Consider the following 23,298-nt stretch of genomic DNA (forward strand, 5'->3'; position numbering starts at 1 on the left):
ATCTCCTGGAACGGCACCTCCTGGGAGGCAGAGTGGGGGGAGAGACTCACTGTGTTCTTCGGTGAGGTCTGCAGACCGAGCGACATCCAGTCCGGCGCTGGGGAGCTCTGTGGGTGGGTTAGAGCCTGGTGTCCCGGTGGTGGAGTCCGCATGGAGGAGGTGGAGGAGGCCGCCGGCGCCATTTTTTCCATCCCGCCAGCCGGCATGGGAGGAGGTGTAAAGTAGCCCCTGAAGGTCGCAGATGACCTGGGCAGAGGTTGGGATGATCCCCGGGCTTTGGTTGATCGGGTTCTCCCGGCACCACCCATGTACAGGTGTAGAAAAAAACCCTTAGCAGGCCGTGTAGCTGTGGGCTGAGAGGGAGCTAGAGGCTCACACGTCCATACAGGTCAGCTTCCGGTCACGCCCCCGCATAGCATAATTCTATAAAACTCAGGAGGTTTATTTATAATATATATTTACAAGAGTACATAGAAATAGGCAACAGTAAAAACAAAGATGGTGCCACACCGATTGGCGTGCACAATGAACTCAAATTGTTAAGCCCAAGCTGACATATTTCATCAGAACTGACCTTATCAATGATCCCCTGATGATGTCAGTTCTGATGAACCACATTGGATGGGGCTTAACAATCTGTTATTATTATGCACGCTATGGCGTGGTGCCATATTTGTTTTTACTGACGTCTATTTCTATGCTGTTTCTATATATGTTTTATCATACTAGTTTATCGGTATTGGTGTTTGCGGCTGCCATATGAACTCACTCTTATGTTTATCCTTTATAAATCAGGGCAGTATTAGTGTATATACACAGTTTATGAGAAAGTGTATGCTGCTGTAAATTTTTGTGAGCTTGGAGTTAAGTGTATAGAATATGAATTTTAAGCACCGGGACCGGCTCTGTGACATCAGCCAACAGTGGGCTTCAGCCCGCTGTCAGCTGAAAACTGTTCACAGGAGTGAAGAACATACTGCACTCCTGTGATCCATAGAAAAAAAGCTTTGGCCATACTTCTTTAATGTCAATGTCCTAATATGACCATGTAGCAATATTTAATCGGTTACCTCAGCACTATCAATATTTACATGGCCGAAGATTCACAGCCAATCAATAAATTAGGCTGGGTTGCATTGCTGGGTTTCTAAGGACGTGGTGCGTTATGGCACCTATTGCTTCCTTAAAGTGGTTCTAAAGGCAGGACATTTTGCCTTAATGCATTCCAAAAGCAGTGCTGCTCTTTCTTCCTCTCCTCACAGGAGTGAGAGCAATGACTCTTGCTGTTGTCAATCACATCCTGTGAGGAGGGAGCTGAGGCTGAGCCACATTGTGTGTGTCTGTAGATGTGCACAACCCAGCTCGGGAGCGAGCCTGCAGGTATGCCTTTATAGGTAACTGCTTCCTGTGGTGGCACACCGAGAAGAGGAGAAGCCTAGAGGGTCAGTGGGGGGCCTCTCTGTGCAATACCATTGCACTGAGCAGGTAAGTATAACATGTTTATTTTTTAAATTAAAAAATGGAAGCTTAACAATCACTTTAACAACCATTGAGGAAGCTGTCATGTATCGTAACAGTAGAAATACAGCTACTACAGTATATATCATTTTCAGCTCCTGCCAAACAAACAAAAAGCAGAACACAACTTTTGTTTGAATAGAACCTTAAAGCACAGTTACAGCCTCCTTGACAATTTTTTAATTTTTTTCAAAAAGCACCCTGTGATTCTTGTTAGTTGTACTGTATAATTAGGTTACTGCTGTAAATGTAAACCTTCTTACTTACCAATTTGTCATTATCCACAGGATCCCAGAAGGCAGGCAGCAACCATTCATGATGTGGCCATCTGAAGCCCGCTCCTATTTTCTTCCAGGATTCCAAGCAACTGGCTCGCCCCTGCGCAGTAATGACACTGCACGGGGCGGCGTGTTTACAGGTTGCCATAACAATATCGGCATCGGCAGAATTTCCTGCCGTGTTGTTATAGCAACCTGTCAATCAACTTCCTGTCTCGAAATACCACGAGATTTCAATGTTAGCTGTCCCTAGGACTTCTGGGATAGATGACGCTGATATTCCAGGGAATCGCCTAATGACGAATTTGCCTAGGTGGCCTGGACAGGAAGTGCAGACTGCACAGAGAAAAAAGATATTTTACCACTGCGGGTGGGCATTGTCTTGCAATGATCATGAAAAATGGGTGGAACTCCGCTTTAAGCTCATCTAAGTTCATCCATATTGCAGATATAGGAAATTTGGATGCCTTTACAGTTTTCATTAATTTTATTACACATACATTTCTTTATCATTTTGGTAACAGACCTCTTAGAATAGTGTTTTTTGTAGCTGAAAGGGGCTAGGAGTAGCTCACTGCTGTGAATAGTCTGTTAGTACAGACCTGTTATTTACATCCTTCTCCCCCTGAGATGCAGAGAAATATCACTGATTATGTCTAGCCTTCGCCACAGGGTTAGTCTAACAAATTGTTACTTTGTCATGCTATGTAATAATTCTTTTTTTTTTTTAATAAATTCTTTATTTTTATTTTTTCATATATCAAAACATTATACAATCATATCAAATAAGGTTTCATAGTGCACAACACCACAGTTATATATATGTTTTTTTCTTTTGTTTTTTTCTTCTTATCTTAATCCTAATTGATATTAATTATCATGTTACACACTCAATCTCTTAACAAAATAAGCACCATTTATTTTTCCTTTCAAGGACAAGTCCTGGTTTTGCCTCTATAGGCAGAGAGATAAACAAGGAGAGAGAAAAAAAAGGACAAAAAAAAACATTGAATCTTCCTCCCCCCTCCCCCTCACCTCTCACTGGCTGAAAAGTCAATGTGCCCAGAACTGGAACCATGGGAGTCAGATCTGGCGAGATAGTGGTGGTTTTAAAGATCTTCTTAACTGTTCGTAGGTCAAACCCACTATTGGGTGTCTCTTCGCAGATTGCGGAATGTCCCTGTCTGGAGGCCAGACAAATCCCTCCAAAGGTAATTCAATAGTTGCCTGTTCCATATGGATCCATGGTTTCTTTAGATACACACACCAATCCACCTCCCGTGCCAGATGCGAGGCCTCATAGTATTTAACTGGGTCTGGGACTCCCACACCCCTTTTATCCTTTGGAAGCGATAGAATTTTTCTACGCAACATCATTGGTTTTCCGGCCCAAATGAACTTCATAAACTCTGATCTAATATCTTTCAGAAAGCCCATGGGGATTTTTATGGGTAGTGTCTGGAATAGGTATAACAGCCTTGGCATAATATTCATTTTGATAATATTGATCCTTCCGAACCATGTAAAAACCTCCATATTCCATCGCTGAAAATCGAATTTAAACTGATGCATCATAGGGGCAAAGTTCAGTTCAAAGGCCCTCAACAGTTTCTTCGATATCTTTGTTCCTAGGTAACAAACATGAGAATTTGTCCATTTAAACGCAAATTGGGAAGCGATCTGGTGTTGAAGAGCAGTATCCAGCTCAACCCCCAACGCTTCTGACTTTTCATAATTCACCTTGAAATTAGACAGTGCTCCATATGTGCGCAGTTCCTGTTGTAGGGATGGAAGGGATATTAGTGGCGAAGAAACAAAGAACATCAAATCCGCATAAGCGGCAATTTTGGCTTGTATCATTCTCAAAAGTGGTTCTAAGGTAGGAACAAAAATGATAGGAGACAATGGTCAACCCTGGCGAGTCCTGTTTGCTATTGGGAAGGGATCTGAAAATATATCATTGATCTTAACTCGTGCCGTCGGTGTTGAATATAGTTATGTGAACCAGCTCTGAATCCCCACCCCCAGTCCAATATGTTGTATCATAGCTTTTAAAAATCTCCAGTCAGCCCTATCAAATGCCTTCTCTTAATCTGTGGATAACAGCACTAGGGGGATGTGATGAGTTTGGGAGAGATGTATAGCACTCAGCACCCGCTGAGTATTCTCTCTACCCTCTCTATCTGGAGTAAAGCCCACTTGATCAGGGTCTATCAGTATAGTGATGTGGGGCATTAATCTCGTTGCTATGATCTTCCTAAATATTTTTAGATCAACATTGAGCAAGGAAATTGGGCGGTAGCTAGAGCAGATAGAAGGGTCTTTCCCCTCTTTAGGTATGACTACTATGTGGGCTAGTAGTGTCTCTGCTGGTATTATCTGCTCTTCTCGTAATGAGTTAAAGGCGGTCACAAATCTCCGTGCCAGTTTCCCTGAAAATAACTTATGATAAGATAGGGTGTAGCCATCCGGGCCGGGGGCCTTACCCGATTTCAGAGACTTGAGAGCCGCCTGAAACTCCTCAGTTGTTATTGGGGCCTCCAGCTCTTTCCCTATATCTTGGCATTCCCGATTCTTGAAAGTATCTCCCTGCATCATCCAGTCTACTGTCTGTCGAAGCAGGGGAGTACTGCCCCTCCAGCTGATATAGATTTGCATAGTAGTCCCTAAAAGCTTGTGCTATCTTTTGTGAAGAGTCAACTAACACATCACCTTGTGTTTTAATATGGTATATGTAATTCCGTGCCCTCGTCTCTCTCAGTGCATTAGCCAGAATCCTACTTGTTTTGTTTCCAAATTCATAAAATGCTCGTCTATATCAGGTTAATTTAGCCTTTGCCTTAGCTATAAGTAGTGAGTTTAACTCTTCACATAGACGCACAAGCTTTTCCTCTATCTGTGGGGTTTGTAATCTCTTGTGAGTAGTTTCCCATATCGGGATATCTCTAAGTAGCGAATCTATGTCAGAAGACGTTTCCTATTCTCCCCCAGAGATATCAAGATCCCTCTTATAACACATTTATGTGTTTCCCATCGGCACAGAGGTGTTACTTCCCCTGTGTCGTTAGTTTCTAAATGTAATAATTCTAACAATAACAATGATGATGTTGATAAGGATGGTAATAATGCGGTTAATTCCATTCTCTACACATCACCTCATCATCCTCCTTTGTGATATTGTTTGAATCCTGTTACATTCTGCATGGGGGTCATGTGTCATATGTTGTGACATTTGTGTAAAATGTGATTAAGTTTCAGTTCTCTGCTTAGCATGACATATTTCCGTCCCTGCCTTAGCACAAATACTGTATCTGCAGCTTGCTGGATTTAAGGTCCTGTTACTCTTGTGTAGGACTAGCCACTAATGTTATGGATATAAGCTCACTGCTTGTCTTGCTTTCTGCTTTCCTTTTTTAATACTTATTTTGTTTCCCGCTGCTATTTCCACTTACCCACAGGATGAAATGTTAGATCTCCAGTTACAAAGGCACCTTGATTTTTTGGATCAGCAGGTAGGATGTCAAAACAGTACTCCCATCTTTATTTTACTTATGTGACTATACTTTTGTCACACACATAATGATATTTTATCTTTTTGAAAACAATGTGTGACAGGATACATCATTTGTACAATTTTACTTTAACTATGTATTTTTTAATATGCAGAGTATGGCAACATTAGATTCTGTGTAAGGTGTTTTTCTACTTTTTCTGAGTCAACTAGAGAAGTAAAATTTCCGGAAATTTTGAAGACATTTTTTTGTGTTTTTTCTGGAAAAAAATCAGTGTGGAGTAGTTTTTTTAATTGAAAGACATTTATTTACACTGGTAAGGTGAAATGCAGTGTATATAACAGTTTTATGCTTGAAATAAAAGTATAGCTTATTCAGTAAATCAGTAAATAAAATAAACTTGCTTTTTAAAATTTTATTTTTTATTACAAATGGAATAACAAAGACTGTATATGTTAAGCACATTTCAACTATACATGAGAACAGGTACCCCCCCCCTCCCCCACCCCGTTCCATCGTAATAATTTCAACGCTTCCTGACAATATGCATTTTCAGTTATTGGCAATACAGATCCAGAAGCATATATTACTCTTGTAAGAGCTTATCCAATTTGCATGTAAAATTTTTAGCTATTAATGTATTGTGTATTTTTGATTTTTGGGAGGCAATGGTTTGTAAAACTGTCTTACTTGAAGATGCTGTTGATGAAGAAACGCTTTGTGATGATCCGGAAGCATCTGTGGAAGATAAATCTACTTGCACTTTCATTATAGTCCTCACCATTTTATTCCATAAAGTATTTTTTTATGGTTTTAGGGCACCTCTGGCATCCAAGGATGTTTTTTGTTTTCCTTGTAGCACTTGGAAAATAATATTTCTTCTCAAAATATTTGCAAATTGCAGCTGTGCTCTCAGCAGAAATTGCACTGTGGAAGTATTTCCACACTCTAAATGCTGGTCTCACCATTTAACTCAGAGGAGGAAAAGAAAAAAACAATTTACTGACAAGACTATAGCTAAACATTATGCTGTAACGGTGGAGAACGTTAATAGGAATAATTTAAAGGTTATAAAGATAAACCAATTTATCAGACAAATTAATCCTCTTATCTGTCAATTAGGGCCTGAGAGGATAGAAACTATCATCTACTGCAGGGATATGCAATTAGTGGACCTCCAGCTGTTGCAAAACTACACGTCTCATCATGCCTCTGCCTCTGGGTGTCATGCTTGTGGCTGTCAGAGTCTTGCTATGCATCATGGGACTTGTAGTTCTGCAACAGCTGGAGGTCCGCTAATTGCATATCCCTGATCTACTGGATCCCAACAATGACCCAACTGCAACTGTAGGAAGTACAAGATGGAGCCCACAAGCAAACTAAAGTGGAGCCTTTCCACTGCAGTGCCCTCTAGTGATGGAATTGCATATTTCTCTTGCTTGAGAACTGCATTGAGAAGTACAGTGTTACTTGAATTGTATTCCAGGATTTGCTTCTCTTTAGCTGAGAGAATAATTTAAGACTTTACATAAAACCTCAGAAATCTTTCATTAACCACTTGGCCCCTAGAAAGTTTGCCCCCCCCTTTCCTAAACAGGCCATTTTTTATGATACTACGTTAGGACCGTGCATTTGCTACTTTAACTGACGATTGCACGGTTCTGTGACACTGTACCCAAATAAAATGTATGTCCTTTTTTCCCCACAAATAGAGCTTTCTTTTGGTGGTATTTGATCACCTCTGGGTTTTTTATTTTTTGCGCTAGAAACAAAGAACGGCCGACAATTTTGAAAAAAAAAAAAAAAAATTATGTTCTGCTCCAAAACATCAAATATAAAGTGTAAAAAAAAAAAAAAATCTTCATCAATTTAGGCCAATATATATTCTGCTACATATTTTTGGTTTAAAAAAAACAACAACAACCTATAAGCGTATATTAGTTGGTTTGTTATAGCGTCTACAAACTATGGGATATTTTTATTTTTGAAATTTTCTTTTTACTAGTAATGGCAGCAATCAGCCACTTAAAGTGGGACTGCGATATTGTGGCGGACAAATCGGACACCTACCTGACACTTTTGTGGGGACCAGCAACATTATTACAATGATCAGAGCTAAAAATATTCACTGCCACTGTACTAATGACACTGGCAGGGAAGGGGGGCGATCAAAGTGTTATCTGTGTGCCTAACAGTGTTTTACTACTGGAAGACATGGATTGATGTTTCTGCATTACAAAAACACAAGATCCATGTCTTCTGTATTGTGCCTTATTTACATACAGTAGGTAGACTGGCATTCTGTCAGTGTATCAAACGATCAGTGGGTCCCGGCGAACATCGGGTCCGTGGGACCCGCTGATCAGCTCCCGCTGTGTTAAATCACAGCGGTAGCCAGCTGGCGCGCACTCACACCCAAGTGTAATATATACAGTATCTCACAAAAGTGAGTACACCCCTCACATTTTTGTAAATATTTTATTAGACCTTTTCATGTGCCAACACTGAAGAAATTACACTTTACTACAATGTAAAGTAGTGAGTGTACAACTTTTATAACAGTGTTATAATTTTGCTAATTTTTGCTGTCCCCTGAAAATAACTCAACACAATGCCATTAATGTCTAAACCGCTGGCAACAAAAGTGAGTACACCCCTAAGTGAAAATGTCCAAATTGGGCCCAATTAGCCATTTTCCCTCCTCGGTGTCATGTGACTCGTTAGTGTTACAAGGTCTCAGGTGTGAATGGGGAGCAGGTGTGTTAAATTTGGTGTTATCATTCTCACTCTCTCATACTGGTCACTGGAAGTTCAACATGGCACCTCATGGCAAAGAACTCTCTGAGCATCTGAAAAATGAATTGTTACTCTACATAAAGATGGCCTAGGGCCTAGGCTATAAGAAGATTGCCAAGACCCTGAAACTGAGCTGCAGCATGGTGACCAAGACCATACAGCGGTTTAACAGTACAGGTTCCACTCAGAACAGGCCTCGCCATGGTCCACCAAATGAGTTGAGTGCATGTGCTCAGTATTATATCCAGAGGTTGTCTTTGGGAAATAGACATATGACTGCTGCCAGCATTGCTGCAGAGGTTGAAGGGGTGGGGGGTCAGCCTGTCAGTGCTCAGATCATACGCCGCACTCTGCATCAAATTGGTCTGCATGGCAGTCATCCCAAAAGGAAGCCTCTTCTAAAGATGATGCACAAGAAAGCCTGCAAACAGTTTGCTGAAGACAAGCAGACTAAGGACATGGATTACTGGAACCATATCCTGTGGTCTGATGAGACCAAGATATACTTATTTGGTTCTGATGGTGTCAAGCATGTGTGGCAGCAACTAGGTGAGGAGTACAAAGACAAGTGTGTCTTGCCTATAGTCAAGCATGGTACTGGGCGTGTCATGGTCTGGGGCTAGATGAGTGCTGCCGTTACTGGGGAGCTACAGTTCATTGAGGAAACCATGAATGGCAACATGTACTGTGACATACTGAAGCAGAGCATGATCCCCTCCCTTCGGAGATTGGGCCGCAGTCCCCGACCCCAAACAAACCTCCTTTGCTGACCCTTCAAAATAACTCAATACACAGTTATTATTGTCTAAACCGCTGGCAACAAAAGTGAGTACACCCCTAAATGAAAATGTCCAAATTGGGCCCAAAGTGTCAATTTGTGTGGCCACCATTATTTTCCAGCACTGCCTTAACCCTCTTGGGCATGGAGTTCACCAGAGTTTCACAGGTTGCCATTGGAGTCCTCTTCCACTCTTCATGACGACATTAGGGAGCTGGTGGATGTTAGAGACCTTGCACTCCTTCACCTTGTGTTTGAGGATGCCCCCACAGATGCTTAATAGGGTTTAGGCCAGTCCATCACCTTTACCCTCAGCTTCTTTAGCAAGGCAGTGGTAATCTTGGAGGTGTGTTTGGGGTCTGCCCTGTGGCCCAGTCTCTGAAGGGAGACTGGGCCACAGGGCAGAACCCAATACTGCCCTGTGGCCCAGTCTCCGAAGGGAGGAGTTCATGCTCTGCTTCAGTATGTCACAGTAAATGTTGGCATTCATGGTTCCCTCAATGAACTGTAGCTCCCCGTTGCTGGCAGCACTCATGCAGCCCCAGACTTGACTGTAGGCAAGACATACTTGTCTTTGTACTCCTCACCTGGTTGCTGCCACACGTGCTTGACACCATCTGAACCAAATACATTTATATTGGTCTCATCAGACCACAGGACATGGTTCCAGTAATCCATGCCTTTAGTCTACTTGTCTTCAGCAAACTGTTTGCGTGCTCTCTTGCGCATCATCTTTAGAAGAGGCTTTCTTTCTGGGACGACAGCCATGCAGACCAATTTGATGCGGTGTGCGGCGTATGGTCTGAGCACTGACAGGCTGACCCCCCACCCCTTCAACCTCTGCAACAATGCTGGCAGCACTCATAAGTCTATTTCCCAAAGACAACCTCTGTATACGATGCTGAGCACGTGCACTCAACGTCTTTGGTCGACCATGGTGAGGCCTGTTCTGAATGGAACTTGTCCTGGTAAACCACTGCATGGTCTTGGCCACTGTGCTGCAGCTCAGTTTCAGGGTCTTGGCAATCGTCTAACAGCCTAGACCATCTTTATGTAGAGCAACAATCCCTTTTTTCGGATTCTCAGAGAGTTCTTTGCCATGAGGTGCCATGTTGAACTTCCAGTGACCAGTATGAGAGTGAAAATGAGAGCGATAACACCAAATTTAACCTGCTCCCCATTCACACCTCAAACCTTGTAACACTAACAAGTCACATGACACCAGGGAGAAAAAAATGGCTAATTGGACCCAATTTGGACATTTTAAATTAAGGGTGTACTCACTTTTGTTGCCAGCGGTTTAGACATTTATGGCTGTGTGTTGAGTTATTCTGAGGGGTCGGCAAATTTACACTGTTATAAAAGCTGTACACTCACTACTTTACATTGTAGCAAAGTGTAATTTCTTCGGTGTTGTCACATGAAAATATATAATAAAATATTTACAAAAATGTGAGGGGTGTACTCACTTTTGTGAGATACAGTGTGTGCGTGTGTGTGTGTGTATATATATATATATATATATATATCTATATATATCTATATCTATTGATCGATCGATCGATGTGTATGGGTCCAGGATTCTCAGCCAGGTAGGTTGAGGAGCTCCAGTGTATTTGCTTGTTTGAGAGGAAACTGGCTTTTCAGTTCCCTCATTATTTAGTAAGGTCCACGTTGGGACCTGGAGCCTGGGGATGTCTTAAAGATCTGGATGGGATGAAATCCCCAGCCCTGGGTCCAGGATTTGAGACTCACGACACACTGATTGTTAAGGTGTGTGTTAGCCTGATAGTAGAGTCAGGACCATGGTTCTGGGCTCCACCCTCCCAAGGATTCCAGGCTTGCAAGGGAGAACCCATAGAGTACAGGTGTGCACTGGAGTAGCCAGAGAATGAAGGCTGCATGGTGAAAGCCAGAGACCCGAGTCTGAGGTCGCTGGAGAGCTCTGTGTGGGAGCTTGAGCAGTGGTGCGTCTGCTGCTGAAGAGAGCCAGGTGGCTCTGTATTTTTGTTTGCAATGCTGCATGTGTAAGCCAGGAGGCTGAATATCCTTTTATTTTAAGCTGATGGTGAAAACCCCCTGTGAGGGAAACCACTTTTGTTTTAATTTCTTGAACTTTGGTTTTCTTTAATAAAAGTGGGCCAAAAAGCCCTGAAAAGGAATCATCTGTGTGGACTGCTCTCGCTAGCGGGTGCTACACTGGAGCTAAACAACCCCCAAACTTTTATATATATATATATATATATATATATATATATATATATATATATATATATATATATATATATATAAATATGTGTGTGTGTGTGTGTGATTCTGCACGGTGTGGCCGCCCTTTAGCAGTAAACTTGCTATGGGGCAGTCGGCAATTGGTTAAGGTTTTCCTGTAATACAGTGGGGAAAATAATTGCTTGATCCCCTGCAGATTACCCTGAAGAAATACAAAATAACCATCAATCGCCCTCGGTCTGGAGCTCCATGCAAGATTTCACCTCATGGGGTGAGGATGACCATGGGAAAAGTGAGGGATCAGCCCAGAACTACATGGGAGGAGCTTGTGAATGATCTCAAGGCAGTTGGGACCATAGTCACCAAACAATCCATTGGTAACACAATATACCACCATGGACTGAAATCCTGCAGCGACCGCAAGGTACCCCTCCTCAAAAAAGCACATATACAGGCCCGTCTGAAGTTTGCCAACGAACATCTAAATGGTTCAGAGAAGGATTGGAAGAAAGTGTTGTTGTCAGATGAGACCAAAATTGAGCTCTTTGGCATTAACTCGACTTGCTGTGTTTGGAGGAAGAAAAATGCTGACTATGACCCTAAGAACACAGTCCTACAGTCAAGCATGGAGGTGGAAACCATTATGCTTTGGGGCTGTTTCTCTGCTGAAGGTATAGGCCAACTTTGCCGCATTGAGGGGCCAATAGACGGGACCGCGTATTGTAAAATGTTGGAGGATAACCTTCTTCCCTTAGCCAGAACACTGAAGATGGTCTGTGGATAGGTCTTCCAGCATGACAATGACCCAAAACATACCACCAAGGCAACAAAGGAGTGGCTCAAGAAGAAGGTCATTAAGGTCATGGAGTGACCTTGTCAGTCTCCAGACCCTAATCCTATAAATTTATGGAGGGAGCTAAAAAATTGAGTTGCCTATCAACAGCCAAGAAACCTTAAAGGAATTGTAAAGGCAAAAGGTTTTCTTATCTTAATGCATATGCATTAAGATAGAAAAACCTTTTGTGTGTAGCATGCCCCCCCAGCACCCCCTAATACTTACCCTGAGCCCCTTCTCTATCCAGCGTTGTCCATGATTCCCTCGGCCGTCCGGGACTCTCCTCCTGATTGGCTGGGGCACAGCCACAGCACCATTGGCTCCCGCAGCTGTCAATCAAAGTCAGTTAGCCAATCAGGGGAGAGAGGGGGCGGGGCCAGGTTGGGGGCTCCGTGTCTGAATGGATACACAGAGCTCTAAATTGGGTCGGGTACACCTATAGCAAGCTGCTCTTTTGTGGGGCACTCGTCAGGAGGGAGGGCCAGGAGCTCGAAGAGGGACCTGAGAAGAGGAGCATCCAGGCTGCTTTGTGCATATCCATTGCAATAGGGAGGGCAGGTAAGTATAACATGTTTGTTATTTTTATTTTTTAAAGCAAGACTTTACAATCACTTTAAGGATTTAGAGAAGAGCTGTAAAGAAGAGTGGACCAAAATCCCTCCTGAGATGTGTGCAAACCTGGTCACCAACTACAAGGAATGTCTTGCCTCTGTGCTTGCCAACAAGGGTTTCTCCACCAAGTACGAAATCATGTTTTGCTTGGGGATCAAATACTTATTTTAGTCACTGAACTGCAACTCAATAACATTTCTATCATGTTTTTTTCAGGATTTTTGGTTGATGTTCTGTCTCTATCATTTAAAATACACCTATGATAAACATTATAGACCCTTCATTTCTTTGTAAGTAGGAAAACTTACAAAACCTGCAGGGCATCAAATAATTATTTAACCCACTGTACACTCTTTATTAGGTACACGTGTTCAATTGCTTGGTAACACAAATTGCAAATCAGAAAAAAAACAAAAAACTGCTGATCTACTGGGACTTTCACACACAACCATCTCTAGCGTTTACAGATCATGATCCGAAAAAGAGAAAATATCCAGTGAGCAGCAGTTGTGTGGACAAACATGCCTTGTTGATGTCAGAGGAACATGGGCAGACTGGTTCGAGATGATAAAAAGGCAACAGTAACTCAAAAAGCACTCATTACAACCAAGGTATTTAGAATGCCATCTCTGAATGCACAACACATCAAACCTTGAAGTGGATGGGCAGCAACAGAAGACCACATTGGGAGCCACTCCTGTCAGCTAAGAACAGGAAACTGAGGCTACAATTTGCGCAAGCTCACCAAAATTGGACAATAGAAGAATGGAAAAACATTGCCTGGCGTGATGAGCCTCGATTTCAGCTGCAACATTCAGATGGTAGGGTCACAATTTGGTGTAAACAACATGAAAACATGGATCCATCCTGCCTTGTATCAAGAGTTCAAGCTGGTGGTGGTGGTGTAATGATGTGGGGGATATTTTCTTGGCACACTTTGGGCCCCTTAGTACTGATTGAGCACCGTTTTAATGCCACAGCCTACCTGAGTATTGTTGCTGACCATGTCCATCCCTTTAAGACTACAGTGTACCCATCTTCTGAGCAGGATAATGCACCATGCCACAAAGCTCAAATCATCTCAAACTGTTTTTTTGAACATGACAATGAGTTCACTGTACTCTAATGGCCTCCATTTTTGGGAGATTTTTTTGAGAATTTTTGGCATGTGGTGGAAAAGGAGATTTGTATCATGGATGTGCACAGTCGGCAAATTTGCAGCAACTGCGTGATTCTATGTCAATATGGACCAAAATCTCTGAGGAATGTTTCCAACATCTTGTTGAAACTGTGCCACAAAGAATGAATGCACTTCTGTAGGCAAAAGAGGATCCAACCCGGTACTAGCAAGGTGTACCTAATAAAGTGACCAGTGAGTGTATAGTTTGAATACCATGTCATAGATATATTATTTATCATGGTAAAAGAACATATTCCACACTTTTTTTCCCCAATTTTTCTGGGGGGAAAAAACAAAAATGCTTTAAAAAAAAAAACTGTTTTGTTCCACCAATTTTTCAGATTTTTTTTTCCAGGCCTTCCAATCTCTAGGTGCAACAGGCAAAAAAGTTAGAAAAAATCTCCTTAGCGGAGTCAGACATTGATAAAACTTGATAATAGCTCTGGTGTTCCTCCACTATATTATTAAAATATTTTGACTGACGTTAGGCTTCAAAACATAAGATCGAGTAAACCTATTTTTTTTTAACTTTGATTGAATCATTGTTTTGTCTCTTGAGGACTCTGATCTGAGATCTCTGTATTTGAGATTCAAACTCCACCCATTGACTGCAGCCATGGTTGGTGTTAGTTTCTAAATATTCATTTATTTTACCTTACTGAGATGTAAGGAACCCTTAAATGCAGTAGACTAGGGCCAAAAGTAGACTTCTGACATTACCTGACAGATAATTTGGAATAGACCCTGAGCAGAAAGGTCCTCCTAAACCAGTATTTACTGTGCTTTAGTTTTTGAGACATAGTTCTAGAAATCTTTTCCATTCCAACCCTAGCCCCACTTTGGATTGTGTTAGTAGTTTAACTTCTGTGAAGTTTAGGCTTCATGTACATGGGACGTTTTTACAACCTCAACCTGAACTATTTAACTTGACAGATAGTAACCAACGTTTAAAACATATGTTTTGCCACGTTTACATGCCATGTTTGCACTTACGAGCATTTTAAAAATGAAAAAAATCTTTTTTCTTTTTTTTTTTCAAATAGCCAAAAATGAAAAAAAACACCTGTAAACGAAACGCGGCTAAACAGGAGTTACACTCGTTTACAATCTGTTACAGGCATTTGATGTTAAAGATGCCTCTGAACATCTGTCCTGAATGCATTTTTTACATTCCAAAAAATGCTTCTAAACTCAACTGCCTAGAAACGACTATAAACAACCCTTTGTACATGTACTGATAAGATAACGTAGAGGAGAGTTCGGGGCAGCTGAAAAAAACGCCCAACTCCCCTAAACGTCAGTTTACCATATGCAGTGTACATGAGTTCTTAATGTGCAATAAGTCTGTCTGAATGCTATCTGTATTGTCCACTGCTTGCTTTATGGACTTGACTTCCACTTGTTGAATTGCTGCCTTATTTTAGTTTTCTGCCTGTATGTCAGCTGTCATTATTGCAGCAAACGCAAGGATTGTTATCTGAGAGCATCATATACTGAAACCCATATTTTCTTGTGGATGTTTCAGGTGAAGGCTAGATGCTTAGGCTTGGAGCCTCAGGGAAGCCCACATTTAGTGCCAGTGCCACACAGGATCCCATTTAATCCATAATGGCTAACTTATTTCATAGATCATGCTGATATATTTCTGCCTGAGTTTAGGGGGCTATGTCATTTACCTTCTTTTGTGGCTTACTACTTGTCTGGACCAGTTTTACGTTTCTTTGGCCAAACTTGCACAGCTTTGGATTTCTCCAAACTACTTCATTAACCACCCACACAGGCGGAGTGGATTGCGTCTGTAAATGACTCGCTTATTAGAGAACAACTCACGTACAAACACTGAGGTTGCCCGAGAAAATTTGAGAATATATGGGATCCCTGGTTGGACACCCCTGGACTGGCTCCAATGCGCTTGGTTCACAATAGAATCCTAGGAGGCAGAATCACTTCATCAAATACACCATCTTAAAATTTAACACCGAGAGGGATTTACTAGATTTGAGAGAGGAGGAGAAAAACACCACTCCATTTATGCAATGGCTTTAGATGGAAAGTTGCTATGCAACTGATGGGTACTGCAGAGGTTGAACTGTATATAGTTTGTTTTGTCTGATGGTTAACAGAGGAAAAAAACGTACACCACTCCCCACTGGTTAGGGGATGTTGGTACCCTACTCTGCTTATTGGCCCTGTTGGGTCAGGAAGTAGAAAAAGGGGAGGAGGAGGAAAAATGAAAATGAAAAATTACCTATAGAGGAGGACGTACAGGGCACGTAACGAGATTAAGGAGTCACAAACATAGTAACTTTATCATACAAGTATATCCATATTTCCAAATGTGATGATTCGTTTGTTTTATAGAAAACATGGTAGACCGTTAAGTCATGTAATAATGCTATTATATGTCCTCACAAACTATAGAATTTGATTTGTATGATGGAACGTAAACCGCTGTTGCTCTTTGTTTTTTTTTGTTTTTTTTTACCAAAAACACAGTTTATTTGTAAGTACAACATATAAGCACAGTACATGTCATGCAGTACAGTAGAAGGATACACACATACCACATATAGATGTCTTTATCACAGATGTCCTATTACACAATGTAGTTCAATTGTTTCACCACTAATAAAACATATTTAACAGATTCATGTATTTCTACACTAAGGAATCTCCAGAGCATTCATCAGTACATAAAACAATATGGTGTAGTTCTTATCTAGGACCTAGGACATTATTCAATCCCCAACTCATTTCTAGTTGAGTAAGTTTACCCATTGCAGGTATCTGGGGTGTCAAGCCACCTATCCCAGACCTTGTTATATTTGACAGGACGTCCCCTATGATGGTATATAACTTTTTTGTGTGGTAAGTTCAGATTTATTTCTCTAATCCAGTTCTGAATAGTAGGGGGAGCGGTACGCATCCACTGTTTAGCTACCATCTTCCGTGCGCTAAAAAGGGTTTCGTGCAGAAATATGGCTAAGAATTTATCTATGGAGACATCTGGGAGCAGGCCTAATAAGCAGGATTTAGGTTCCAGCTGTAGAGGTGAGCCCATATGGTCATGTAGAAATTGTATGATCTGCGTCCAGTAGCTCTGGATCACTGGGCATGACCATAGTAGATGGTAGAATGTGCATGGGTGTTCATCACATCTTGAACAATTTAGGGTTATAATTTGTGCGATATTTGGCTATTCTTGCTGGTGTAAGGTAAGATTTGTGGATAATAGATAGTTGAGACAAACGCTCGGAAAGTCTGGGAGAGGCCATCTTTGTATTTTCTAGCACTTCTTCCAAGTCTGAATCTTCTACAGGGCCTATATCCACTTCCCATCTAATTCTGGAAGTTTCTATAATCCGTGCCATTGAGCGGGTTCGTAAAATATTATAGAAAGTGGATATTAATTTGGATGGGTCTGCACCTATGAATACCTCCACCAGGGGCAAAGTTTGCGTATTTGGGAAGCCATCTGTAAATTGGGCATGAAGAGCGTGTTTCAGCTGTAGATAGCGAAATGTCATGTAGGGGTAATTCAAATTCGTTTGCCAGGGATTGAAAGTCGCATATTCCGAGACGGGTAATTACTTGATGTAGGTATAGTATCCCTTTAGACGCCCAAATTTCACCGCCTGGTATTGAAGACAATTCCCGTAATTGAGGATTATGCCATAGGGGTGTGTGTGAATGAATGAAGTCAGCTCCTGTTAATTTAAGCGCTATTTCCCATATGCATTTGTGGTGGGATAGTAGGAGGTTCTGACTATCGATACCTCTGAATATCACCTGTAAGGGGGAGCGTGTAGTATTGCCTGGCTTCTTACATGTTAAGGTTTGTTATCTAATTTTATCTGTTTTATGAAGATGATAAAAATGGGAGAGTTGGGCAGCTATATAATAGGCATGGAAATCTGGGAGGGCTACTCCACCTGACGAAGTTGAGTTTTTAAGAGTGTTCCATGCTAACTTATGTCTGCTGGAACCTCATATAAAAGTGTTAAGAATACTGTCTATATTTTGAAGATTTTAATAGGGATAAAATCCGGGGAGTGCCAAAACATATAGAGGAACTTTGGCAGCCGGATCATTTTGGTAAGGTTGATCCTCCCCGTCACCCCCAGCGGAAGTCTCGCCCAGGATTGCGTGCGAGTTTTCAGTGTGGTGAATAGAGGCTCTATGTTGTCCTTAATATAATCTCTAGGCTCTCTGGTGATTCGCACTCCCAGGTATTGAGTAGAGGACACCCTATTCAGTGGGAGTGAGGCAGAACTGTTTGTCGTGGGGATAGGTCTAGGGGTAAAATTTGTGACTTAGGCCAATTTATGCTTAGTCCTGAATGTTTCCCAAATTCCTCAATGGTCTGGAGGATGTGCTGAAGAGACGAATCAGTGTCCTCCACATAAAGGAGCATATCATCCGCGTAAAGGCTCACTGTTTCAACAAGAGAGCCCATCCTAAGACAATGTATGTTTGGGTTCATTCTGAGTGAAATGGCCAATGGTTCCGCAGCGAGGGCGTAGAGTAAAGGGGACAACGGACATCCCTGTCGGGTACCACGCCCGAGAGGGAAAGAGTCCGACATCCACCCGTTCACCACCACTCGTACCTCCGGGGAGAAGTATAACAGCTGCACCCATTTGATATATTTAGGACCAAACCCGAAGTTCTGTAGGCACTCCCATAAATATCCCCACTCGACTGACTCAAATGCCTTAGCTGCGTCAGGCGCTATCACCGCTCTTGAACCTATTGTTTCATGGTAGGCTTGGAGATTCACGTGGAGTCGGTGGATATTCATGGCCGTATTTTTTCCAGGCATAAAGCCCGTTTGATCAAAATGTATAAGGGATAATATAATTTGGTTAAGGCGAGTGGCTAACACTTTCACCAATATTTTAACATCCACCTGAAGCAGTGAAATTGGACGATACGATTCAGGGTATTGAGGATTTTTGCCTGGCTTGGGGAGTACTATAATTGCTGCCTGACAAAGAGATTCGGGTAGGGTTTCAGAGTCCAATATATGGTTGTATAATTTCAATAATTCGGGGATTAGTACCTCTGAGTAGGCTGCATAGAAGTCTAATGGTATGCCATCTAAGCCTGGAGCTTTAGCTGGTGCCAGGGACGCTATTGCAAGTGTAATCTCATCTGTACTAATAAGGGCCTCTAAGTCTGTTACCTGTGTTTCAGACAGTTGTGGGAAGGGAATGTTTTGCAGGAAGGCCCAAGTCTCCTGCATAGTGACCGTTACCTGGGAGGCATATAGATTGGTATAGTAGGATCTAAACACCGCCGATACCGAAGCTGGGTCCGTTTATGGGTGTGTTTAGTGGATCCAACAAGGATACCATCACAGGTGGCCTATTATCCTGATGAGCCAAGTAAGCCAGAAGCTCTCCTGCTTGCTCGCCCTGTTCAAATACACGTTATTTTGGAAAGAAGTGTTTGGCCTTTTCAAAATGCAATTGGTCAACTATACGTGTTTGGAGTTTAAGTGCCGAGACATTAGTCTGGCTGGGGTCAGAGATAAATTCGTCTGTTGTTGTGTCTAGTTTCTCTGAGGCTTGTTGGAACAGTTGTTTGGATGAGGCTTTCAGTCTGTTAATACATTTTGGACAGGGTGGAGCGAACATGTAGTTTAAATGATTGCCATATTAATCCAGTGGGCGCCGTGTCCCGGTTGGTGGTGAAATAAAACTGCCACTCCCCCTGTATATCTGTCTGTGCAGTTAGTGCCGACAACCAAAAAGGGTGTAGTCGCCAATTGCGGGGCCCTGCTCGAGGAGCCAGATGTAAAGAGGCCCAACATGGAGCATGATCAGAGAGGGACCTGGCATGATATCCAGGTTACTCGAGCAGGGGGAGTAGAATATCTGAAATTACAATAAAGTCTATTTGGGACATAGTGGAGTGTGTTGCTGAAAAACACGAAAAAGCCTGTGTGTCTGGGTGTTTAAAACGCCATGTGTCCGTTAACGAAAATTGCGTTAATGTACGACTCAGATGGGTGGTGGTAGGAAGCTGATTATTCTGGCTCAGTTGAAGTCTATCCTTTGATGGGTTTAGGACCATATTGAAATCCCCAAGCCAAATGGTTGGGACTGTAGGGTGCTGGGCCATATATAAAAATCCTTCATCAACCAACATGGAGATATGGTGGAGGGATATAGAAGGCCAAAATAAGGTATTGTGTACCATATAAAGTACAATGTAAAAAAATGAACCTACCCTGGGGATCCGTTTGTACTGAAATAAATCCAAATTGGGTAGTTTTGGCTATGAGGATGGACACTCTGCGGGAATATGGAGTGTGGGTAGCATGGTATGTCCACCCTATCCATGGGCGTTTAAGTGCAAGTTGGAGTTGGCGTGCGTTTCTACTAGGGCCACTATATCCGCCCTGTAGGATTTGAGACAGCCAAATACTGCTGTGCGCTTTAGCTTGTTCCGGATCCCACGCACATTCCATGTTAAAAATTTTATGGTGGCCATGTATTGTCAAGTGAAATTAGTTCTAGAAGGAGTGATGGACGGATCCCCAAGGCAGGGAAACCCACATAACACAGTGACGTGTACATTCTTGACTGGCTCAATATTGAAATGTACCTTGTATATCTGCATATCTGTATCTGTCAATATTCATTACATTACAAATAATTAACTGTAACCATTGCAAACATATTCCCCTTTCCCCCCTCCCAGCCCTCAGCTTCCCGAACTTAGCTGGAGCATTAATCCCAAAACCAATGCGGACCTGTCTTAACAACAGGACAAACAGATCCGCACTCTCCATAGTGTTAGTGGGGGTGAACGATCGCTGGAGGAGAACCCAGCGGTAGGACTGACGTTGCAGACAGTACGTCCAAGTTCGTTATGTGGATGGTATTATTGGTATGCTCTTCAGGGTAATTGAATAATAGCACAGAACAAAAACCAAAAATATAGACAAAAAAGGGAAAAAAAGAAAGTGAAACAAATTTTGAAAGTCCCTCCTTTCCCCTGAAGGAAAAAAGGGGGAAGGATGTCAGGAAGGAGACGAGGGGTTCCAGAAAATTTCCCGGGGAAGGATGTCAGGAAGGAGACGAGGGGTTCCAGAAAATTTGCCGAGTTGGGTTCAGCACAGTATCTCTGGAGCATATTCCCTGATAAATACAATAACAGGGGGCTGGGTCATCAGTTGATGACTAAATAGAATCGTGGTGCCCAGTTAGGTGAAAGTAGCGCGGGGCCGGTGACACAGTCATGCAGAAGAACAAGGAGAGGATGTATGGGCCTTTGAATAAATGATCACAGTCCAGAACTTTGCTGCAGTCTGGATGTCATGTGTGACATAGTACAGGGAATAAACCGCAAGCCTGGTGACAAGGCCGTGGCCCCAATCAAAAAAGAGAAAAGAAAAAGCAGGAAAAAATTAGCTAAACTTAGTGGGGCCTGGTATAGAAAGGCTTACCACAGGCAACAGACGGGTGTCTCCAGTGGTGTATTTAGGTTTTGTGCTGCCCTAGGCCTGACTGAGCTTGCGCACCCCCTAATTTAAATATGCCCCACCCCTTCCTGTCAAGGCCACACCCCTTTCTTTTAAAGATCCGCCCTGTCATCTTCATTGGAGGAGGACAGAGGGACGCCGCGGGAAGAGGACAGAGAGGCATGTGGCATCTTTTCATTTGGGGGGTAAGGGGATATGTGCTAGTTGCTTTGGGAGGGGAGGATCAGACCCCCCTCACTAGCACATATCCTCTCCCCTCCCAAAGCACCCAGCACATATCCCCTTACCCCCCTTCCCCTCATCCATGTGTGCATCTGTTATCTGCCCCCCTTCCCGGTTACTGTGTCCCCCTCCACTGTAAACTATACACAGACCTCAGACCGGCAGCGCGGCTCTTGCACTGAAGTCGTGTCCCTCCTCTGTGGCTCCTTCTCCTGGCTGTGTACACTAGAACATTGGAGCCGAGAAGGAGGAGGAGCCGAGGAGTGTGTGTGGCTGACAGTGGGGAGAGAGGTGGCGGCTGCTACGGAAAGCCGATCGCCGCTTGTGGGACCCCAGGTGGCAGATTTCCTGGGTGCCCACGCTAGCGCACTCTGGCTGCCAGTTACCGAAGCTCAGTGCCGGAACTTGTTGTGGGCTGCGGGACAGTGGCGTCACTAGGTTTGGTGTCACCTGGAGCTGTAAAAATTGTGTCCCCCCCCTTAATTTTTGGACTGGAGGCCCAGCGTTGGAGCTCATTGTGGCGGTCAATAAGGCCTAGAGGATATCAGGTTAGGCACTTCCTAATGGCTCAGTCCCTGGGAACAGTAATGGATAATGGCCAACAGGCTCTCTTACCAGACCCAATGAAACCGCAACAGTGATCCCTCCAGCTGGACGTTCGCTCACTCTGGGTTGCCCAGGCGGACTCTGGTCAGTAGTGTAGCATGTCTGTACCCTGGCAGTGGCTTTATCTTTCTCCCCCTCTGGTGGTGCGGGTACAGCGTGGCTCTCTCTTTGGTGGTGCAGGAACAGTGTGGCTCCCTCTCTGGTGGTGCGGGTACAGCGTGGCTCTCTGGTGGTGTGGGTACAGCGTGGCTCTCTGGTGGTGTGGGTACAGCGTGGCTCTCTGGTGGTGCGGGTACAGCGTGGCTCTCTCTGGTGGTGCGGGTACAGCGTGGCTCTCTCTGGTGGTGCGGGTACAGCGTGGCTCTCTCTGGCGGTGCGGGTACAGCGTGGCTCTCTCTGGCGGTGCGGGTACAGCGTGGCTCTCTCTGGCGGTGCGGGTACAGCGTGGCTCTCTCTGGCGGTGCGGGTACAGCGTGGCTCTCTCTGGTGGTGCGGGTACAGCGTGGCTCTCTCTGGTGGTGCGGGCACAGCGTGGCTCTCTCTGGTGGTGCGGGTACAGCGTGGCTCTCTGGTGGTGCGGGTACAGCGTGGCTCTCTGGTGGTGCGGGTACAGCGTGGCTCTCTGGTGGTGTGGGTACCTCGTGGCTCTCTGGTGGTGCGGGTACAGCGTGGCTCCCTGGTGGTGCGGGTACAGCGTGGCTCCCTGGTGGTGCGGGTACAGCGTGGCTCCCTCTTTTTCTCTTCTAACACCCCCCCCTCCCTCCCTCAGCAGAGTGCATGCATGCTGGGGGCTGTACCATGTCTGTTGACACACAGGGCCGCCATTCTTCAGGGACTATTTTCCCATGATGCCCCCCAGAGTCTTCTGATTGGCCCTCTGCTGTGGCCAATCATGGGGATGAAAACAGCGGTCAGGAAGCTGGGCGGCGGCATGGTGAAACTAATTAGAGCCGCTCTCTCTCTCTTCTCCCTTCAGCTGACAGAAAGGGGAGGGGGGGCGAGCGGGGGAGATACACAGACAGCCCGCATCTCTCCTCTCCCTGTCACAGCGCTGCTGATCCATTTGCCAGAGAACTCTCCCCGCTCGCCCCCCCTCCCCTTTCTGTCAGCTGAAGGGAGAAGAGAGAGAGCGGCTCTAATTGCTTTCGCTGTGCCGCCGCCCAGCTTCCTGACCGCTGTTTTCCTCCCCATGATTGGCCACAGCAGAGGGCCAATCAGAGACAGATTTACAGCTTTACGG

General features: G+C 43.8%; 1 protein-coding gene across 5 annotated transcripts in view; it reads left to right on the forward strand.

Annotated features, from left to right (window-relative positions):
* The window catches only part of PLEKHA6 (pleckstrin homology domain containing A6), a 1,624,617-nt gene that overhangs the window by 671,773 nt on the left and 929,546 nt on the right, over positions 1 to 23,298 (forward strand). For all 5 annotated transcript variants that reach the window (XM_073615840.1, XM_073615839.1, XM_073615838.1 and 2 more), the window contains one exon: positions 5,255 to 5,308. In XM_073615840.1, coding sequence (XP_073471941.1) covers positions 5,255 to 5,308 — 54 coding nt within the window. The remainder of the gene's footprint in view (positions 1 to 5,254; positions 5,309 to 23,298) is intronic.

The sequence above is a fragment of the Aquarana catesbeiana genome, linkage group LG02 (assembly GCF_042186555.1).
Source record: "Aquarana catesbeiana isolate 2022-GZ linkage group LG02, ASM4218655v1, whole genome shotgun sequence".
Lineage (NCBI taxonomy): Eukaryota > Metazoa > Chordata > Amphibia > Anura > Ranidae > Aquarana > Aquarana catesbeiana.